The sequence below is a fragment of the Leucopleurus acutus genome (assembly GCF_964270905.1).
Source record: "Leucopleurus acutus genome assembly, chromosome: 7".
In the NCBI taxonomy this organism is placed as follows: domain Eukaryota; kingdom Metazoa; phylum Chordata; class Mammalia; order Artiodactyla; family Delphinidae; genus Leucopleurus; species Leucopleurus acutus.
This window is the reverse complement of record NC_139150.1, coordinates 36,567,323-36,574,137: the sequence shown is the minus strand read 5'-3', so window position 1 is coordinate 36,574,137 and position 6,815 is coordinate 36,567,323. Positions and strand designations below refer to the sequence as shown.

General features: G+C 41.5%; 1 protein-coding gene across 1 annotated transcript; it reads right to left on the bottom strand.

Moving 5' to 3' along the window:
• Positions 1-4,149: 4,149 nt before the first annotated feature.
• On the bottom strand, positions 4,150-5,100 carry LOC309964195 (olfactory receptor 13C7-like; the record flags this gene model as incomplete). Its single annotated transcript, XM_082842973.1, is given in 3 exon segments — positions 4,150-4,238; positions 4,241-4,298; positions 4,300-5,100. Coding segments are annotated over 3 exon segments (948 nt in total).
• Between the last annotated feature and the right edge of the window lie 1,715 nt (positions 5,101-6,815).

Here is a 6,815-nt window from a genome sequence, read left to right as displayed (position 1 = left end):
GTGAAGATGTAAGTGACCTCTGTGACGGCATCCATAGGAACTCCAACAATACTGTGACTTACATGTGCTTCTAGCAGAGGTCGTAAATTGCAACCCATAGCCAAAAATCGTTGAGGAACACATTTTGTTTGGTCCTCATAATACTTATACTGTTGAAGACTTATGGGAAGCACTCAACTCTGCAAACACCAGAGATAAATGTGGAGCCTGCAGCAAAGGGAGCAGCTCTTTGCATTTCCTCCCCACCCCCTTTCTGCATTCCTGCCTGGCAGCAGTTGGCTGGAGCTGAGGAGGAAGAGGCAGTTAGCTCCTGCTTTCCCACCTGGTCCTTCCACCAGGACCTGGTCCTGGTCCTTTCCCACCTGGTCGTGTCCACAGGGGACACGTTCCCCGTCCGGCATCTGAAATGCTCTGATTCCTTAAATGCTCTGATTCCTTAAATGCAGTTTGGGTGATTATGTTCTAGACACGTTGTCTGTGATCATCTGTGATGTTTGATTAGGTCATATTTTGTGATAACCTTTATTAGATACTATACTCTCTTGAAGATTTTAAGGATCATCCTAAATTGAGAGAAATGGTCACCAGTAGTAATCAGGTAGAAATTAATTTGCATGTACGCAGAGCTCTGAAAGACTCCATTTGTCAGTGGTCTGGTTTAAACTCTTTGGTTATCTTCAAAAGGAGGGCTGGAGTAAAGACTGGTTTTCTTTGCTTCTGAGAACCTTTGATGAGTGAGCCTTTGTGTTTGCCTCCAAGCCCAGGGCTTGGACCTTTTCCCAACAAATAGGATGGACCTGCTCTAGGGATGGGAAAATGGATGGAGCATGGGTCATCCCAACCTGTTAGAAAGGGGGAAAAAGGCTTTGAATGAGGGTACTTGGAGGATACTCTAGACTGCCCTGAAGTTTACATTCAGGGCTTTTCCTCCCTCCAAAATGAAAACATCGTTTTTTGTTTGTTTTTTTTTGCGGTACGCGGGCCTCTCACTGTTGTGGCCTGTCCCGCCGTGGAGCACAGGCTCCGGATGAGCAGGCCCAGCGGCCATGGCTCACGGGCCCAGCTGCTCCACGGCATGTGGGATCCTCCCGGACCGGGGCACGAACCCGTGTCCCCTGTATCGGCAGGCGGACTCTCAACCACTGTGCCACCAGGGAAGCCCGAAACATCTTTTTAAAATATCTTCTGTTAATGCATGACCGTTGTAAATATATGATGTACTCAAACTCCTTTATGTATTTTCCCTAGGTATTTTAAAGTTGTGACTGGTGTGAATTATATACACCCCCCCTACTGTACTTTCTTACTAGTTGTAGTAGTTTTGTACTTGATTAAACTTTTTTCCTCAGTAAACAACATCTGTTTACTTACTGAATAGTTTTCTTCTTTTCTATATTTTGTTCCTTATTTATTTTTCTGATCTGGTTTAATTAGCTAGAATGATGCAGACATCGAGAGCAGAGGTCCTAATCCGGACATGCATCGTAGGCATGTCGCTGGTATTCTGCCGTCAAGTATGCTGTTTGCTGTTGTTCTTCATGAAGGATGGTTTCTTCTATTCAAGTCCACTACTTTAAAAAGTCAGAAATAGATGCTAGATTTTACCAAATGACTTCTCAACATTTGTGGATGGGATTACTTTTTCTTATTTAATCTGTTAACAAAATGGTTGCAGTAATTGATCTCCTAATGTTCCTAATGTTAGAAACCTTGAAATTCCTAAAAAAAAAAACCCACTGGGTAATGTGTATTATTTGTTTACTGTACAATGATTTAAATCTACTCAGGTTCAATAAATGAGTTTTTTCATTTGATGAACTTTCTTTGTTCTTTCATAATCCTCGGATTCTTTCAAAGAAAGAATTCTAATACTTGTCTGCTGGTATTGACTCGTAAATTTTCAACAAGCATGTTAAGACTTTTGCATTTCAGTATCAATGCAATGGATTGTATTTATAAGAATCCCTTCCCACCATATCCTTTGTAAGATGAAGCCTTCAGTGGCCTTTGCTTCTCTTTCTCCATTTCCCAGCTTGATGAAGTCATCTAGAATTGTAACTGGAGCTCCATCATTGCTTTCTTGTTACTGTTTACCTCGACATGATTGCTACTAATTCCTTCATAGATTTGTCTTGGCAAATTTGGTATAAGAATTGACTAAACTTCATTGGTCTTGTGCATTTCATCATTCTCCACTGTCTCTTCTATGGCATATCCATCACATCCTTTCATTTATTTATTTTTAACTGTTTGTTGGGAGAATGTTCTAAATAAATTTTTTTTCAGGAAGGGATTGCAGGGGTATGTGCTTTCTGTGTTTACACATGACAGCAAGTGTCTTTTTAACCCTCGTATCTGTGCAATGATGAGGGGTATGTAGAACTCGGGACTCACAGCCCATTTCCCTCACAACTTAGTAAACCTTGTTCCACTGATGTCTGCAGAACAGCTGGCCAATGGCAGTCAGATTCTCATTCCTTCTTAGGAAATATGCTTTTCTTCTGTGTAAAAGTCTGTAGAACTATTTTGGTATATATAGGCATCAAAAGTTATCCTTGAATAGTTATCCTAGGTAGGTGTGTCTTTTGCTACAATTCTTATCTGGTGATTGATGAACATTTTATGAACAAAATATCTAAAACTTCTATTCAGTGAAATGTGTTTTTTTCTCTTTAGTTATTATTTGTCTTTTGTCTGCTCTGTTTTCTCTTCATGTTTTCATGATGGATCCCCCTGGTCTATCTCCCATGCCTCTCATCTTTTCTCAAATAACTTAAATCTCTTTGTTTTTCTCTCTGAAGTCTAGGAGAGGAATTTAAGTTATTTTTAATTTTAAAGTTCATTTTAAAAAATTGTGCCACCTACTTTTAAATACTTTCTACTGAGTTTTATTTGATCCAGTAATTAGAATCTTTCCCCTAAGAAAAAGTTCTTATTTCCCAGTTATCTTTTCTCCTAGCTTCTTTTTTTATAGACTTCTCTTGTTTTATTGATTCACTACCCTCTTGAATTCTGCTGAGAAAACCACTGAGAATTTTCTTTAATGCTTTCACCATCTTCCTGCAATGACTCTTTTTCAGCAAAGGCTGATTGTTTCGATTGTTAGTTTCCTCTCTGTTGGATTAAAAATTGATATCAACTGTCAGAGGTTTTCTATTCTACTCATTCTTTAACTAGATGTCTAGATTAATTACTCTAGGGAGCTGCCTTGGAATTCCTCACCAGTCATGTAGGTGATTCTTAGATGTCTCCTCCTCCCTCTGAGCATCACCTCCTCTCCCTCTGACTACCATGTGGCTTTGGGGTTTCTTAGGTAGAAAAGCAAGCAATGGTCACCCCTTGGCTGCACACGCGGTCAAGCCAGGTCAGGTGGTTAATAGAATTCATTTGATTCTCCTCGGTACCTCTCAGTTTTGACATTACTCTGATGACCCTTGGAGGCCAAGGATATCTAGGGAAAGAACCCAGGGATGAATGACATTTTCAAAAAAGGGAAAAGAAAAAAGGCCTGAACCTTTGACCTTTGCATCAGTTTCGCCACACCTTGCTCTCCTCTCTGCTCCAAAGATATAAATGATTTTCTGTTGGGGGACTTGGTTAAGGACAAGAGAAAGAGGTTAATTTTGAAGACACAGGAAGAGAATGATTCAAGAAACAGTTTTAATAATTTAAATGACAATAAGGAGAAAGAGGCAATGAGGATAAGGATAAAAATATTACTGTTATTTAATAATGGAGTAGGAAGAGTTGACATAGGTGACATAAAAATAAGAACCCTTTCAAATATGTTCAAAGGGCGAGCCAAGGAGTAATTGAATTATGGCCCTACAGACTTGAGCTTTTCATGAGTTAAACAATAAATCTTGAAGGGTTACTTTTCCTTGTTATCAATTTGTTTACTATGCATCACAGATATAGAGAACTGTAAGGCTTGATCAACAGAAATATACTTTTGTAGAATCGCCTATAGAATGAGGGGAAAATTCATATTAAATGCTTTCTGTTCACACAAAGCTCTTGGGTGTAATGAGATTCCGTGTAATTAGATTTACCTATGTAAACTTGCATGAAGTTAGCCCTTCATCTTATCCTCCGAGACCCTCAGGTAAGAGAAACCAGGGAACAGGAGCCATCAGGACCCCTCCAGCATCACTGGGTGAAGCGTTTCCGAGTTACCAGGTTCCTCACAGCGGCCTTCGCCTCCTTATTCCTCAGGCTGTAGATGATGGGGTTGAGCAAGGGGTCACCACTCCATAGAAGAGGGAGGTGAGCTTGTCTGCAAGGTCCTGTTTGTCTGCCTCCCAGGGGGTCCTTGGATTTAGGCTTCCCATACATGAAGAGGATGGTCCTATAGAAGATGACTACAGCTGTTTGGTGGGCAGAGCAGGTGCAGAAGGTCTTTTTCCTCCTCTCAGCTGAGGGGATCTTCAAAATGGTAGCGATGATGAACACGTAGGAGAAAAAGATGAACAGAACTGGGATGCCCAGGAAGATCACATTGGCCACAACCATGCTGATCACATTGATGGAGATGTCAGCACAGGCCAACTTCAGGATCTTACAGGTGAAGTTGTTGATGACATTGTCCCCACAGAAGGGTAGTTGCATTGCTAGGGATGTCTGCATCATGACAGTTGTGCTTCCAGCTGCCCAGGAGCTGGCAGCCATGGGTGCATAGGCAGCCTTGCTCATGACCTCAGGGTACCTCAGGGGGTTGCAGATGGCCATATGGCGATCAAACGCCATCATGCCCAGAAGCACACACTCTGTGGCCCCCATGGCAAAGGAGAGGAACATCTGCACAGCACATGCTGAGAAGGGGATGGTTTTCCTGGGGGTCAGGAAGTTGTCAAGGATGAGGGGGACTGAGGAGGTTGTGTAGCAGATGTCCAGGAAGGAGAGGTTCCTCAGGAAGAAGTACATGGGCTTGTGTAGGCAGGAGTCCAGGATGGTCACCAGGATGAGGACCCCGTTGCCCAGCAGGGTCACCAGGTACATGGACAGGATGAGCACAAAGAACGTTTTCTCCAGCCTTGGGTGGGCTGAGAGGCCCAGGAGAATGAACTCTGTCACAGAGGCTGTCTGGTTGGCACTTTCCATGGTCTGTCTCATCTTTCAACTAAATAAAATACTCAGTGATCCAAACTCAACATCGTTTGTCTCATGTAGGTCCAGGGCATCTGGTCTGGAGTTCCAGTCTGGCTGAGTGATTGAAAAACAATGTGAAAGTCCACAGTCTCTATTTGTTTCCAAGAAAAAGGAGAAATAAAATTAGAAATTACTTCGGGGTCATAGAATATCAAATTTACAATGTTTAAAGTGAAGATTCTGATTATTTAATGCATTCAATCAGAGACAAGATACATAACATATTCATTTTAGTGGTTCTGTGTCCTATATGGCAGTTCATCTCATTAAACTTGGCCAGAAAAGTGACTTTAAGTTTGCTCTGTGTTCTCCCACTTTGTACTAGGTACTAGGGAAATCAGTTGTGAATACTCACTCTGTTTCTCCAGATCATTTTCACAGAAAACATACTCCTGTTGTTCCCAAGATCTCTTTTCTCATGAATAATGCTAGCTCCAGGGCTTTCCATTCATCTGTCTGTCCAGCCACCTGTCTTGTCCGTTTGTGCATCCATCCCTCCATCCCTCCATCCCTCCATCCCTCCATCCTTCCATCAATCTATTTGTCTGTGTCTGAATATCCATCCATCCATCCATCAAAACACTTGTTGATCACCCAGTATATGGGTGTGAGAATTCCCATGAGGAACAGGGGTGACCCATGGCCCAGGCTTAAATGGGCACACAACCTGTCAGGGAGGGGAAGCAGAAGGATTCAGGAGAGGCCAGAACATCTAAAAGGACATGCATGTTGATAGAACAGGGGTCATGAAATGCTTCTTAAGTGATGTAGAATCTAGCTGGGCTTTTAAGGACAAAAGGACACTGGACATGGAGAGATACCTTGGGGAGGTCTCCAAGGTAATTTTGTGATCTGGAAATGCTGATATGTTCCTAATAGTTTGAATCTGATGTTTTATGAAGATAGAGGACTGTCTCCAAAAATCCACAGTGGGTCACAGCTTCTGGAAATCTAGTTCTCTTAGATAACTAAAAGCAGTGCTTTTTTCTTTTTTTTTGGTCTTGAATATATTTGACATAAAACATGTAAATTTAAGGTGTACAATGTGTTACTTTGATACATTTACATATTGTAATATGATTGCTGTTGTGATATTTATTACATAATTATGATACAATATTGCTGTCTATATTCACTGAACTGTGCATTAGATCACTGGGTTATTTAGTACTTGTCACAAGTTTGTACTCTTAAACAACATCTATTTTATGTTATGTTATTTTATTTTTTTGTTATCATTCCCTCTTGGTGAATGTCCACACAGGAATCAGTGGACATTAATAGTCCTTGAACATTTTGGCTAAGCTTCTAGATATGTTACACAGAATTATATCATGATTATGCTTCCCCAAATAATCTAGTCCAACTCTGTCTCCCATTGTAGATCTTTTTCTGCACCACAGTGATGCATGGCTTTTCAGTTTCAGCTTGATTTCCTCTAATGATGAAGAGCCCACTACATTCCCAAACGACCTACTCCATATTTGCAGAGCTCTAGAGTATTAGAAAATTCTTTTTCACGAGAGAGGCATGGACATATATACACTACCAAACGTAAGGTAGATAGCTAGTGGGAAGCAGCTGCATGGCACAGGGATATCGGCTCCACGCTTTGTGACCGCCTGGAGGGGTGGGATAGGGAGGGTGGGAGGGAGGGAGATGCAAGA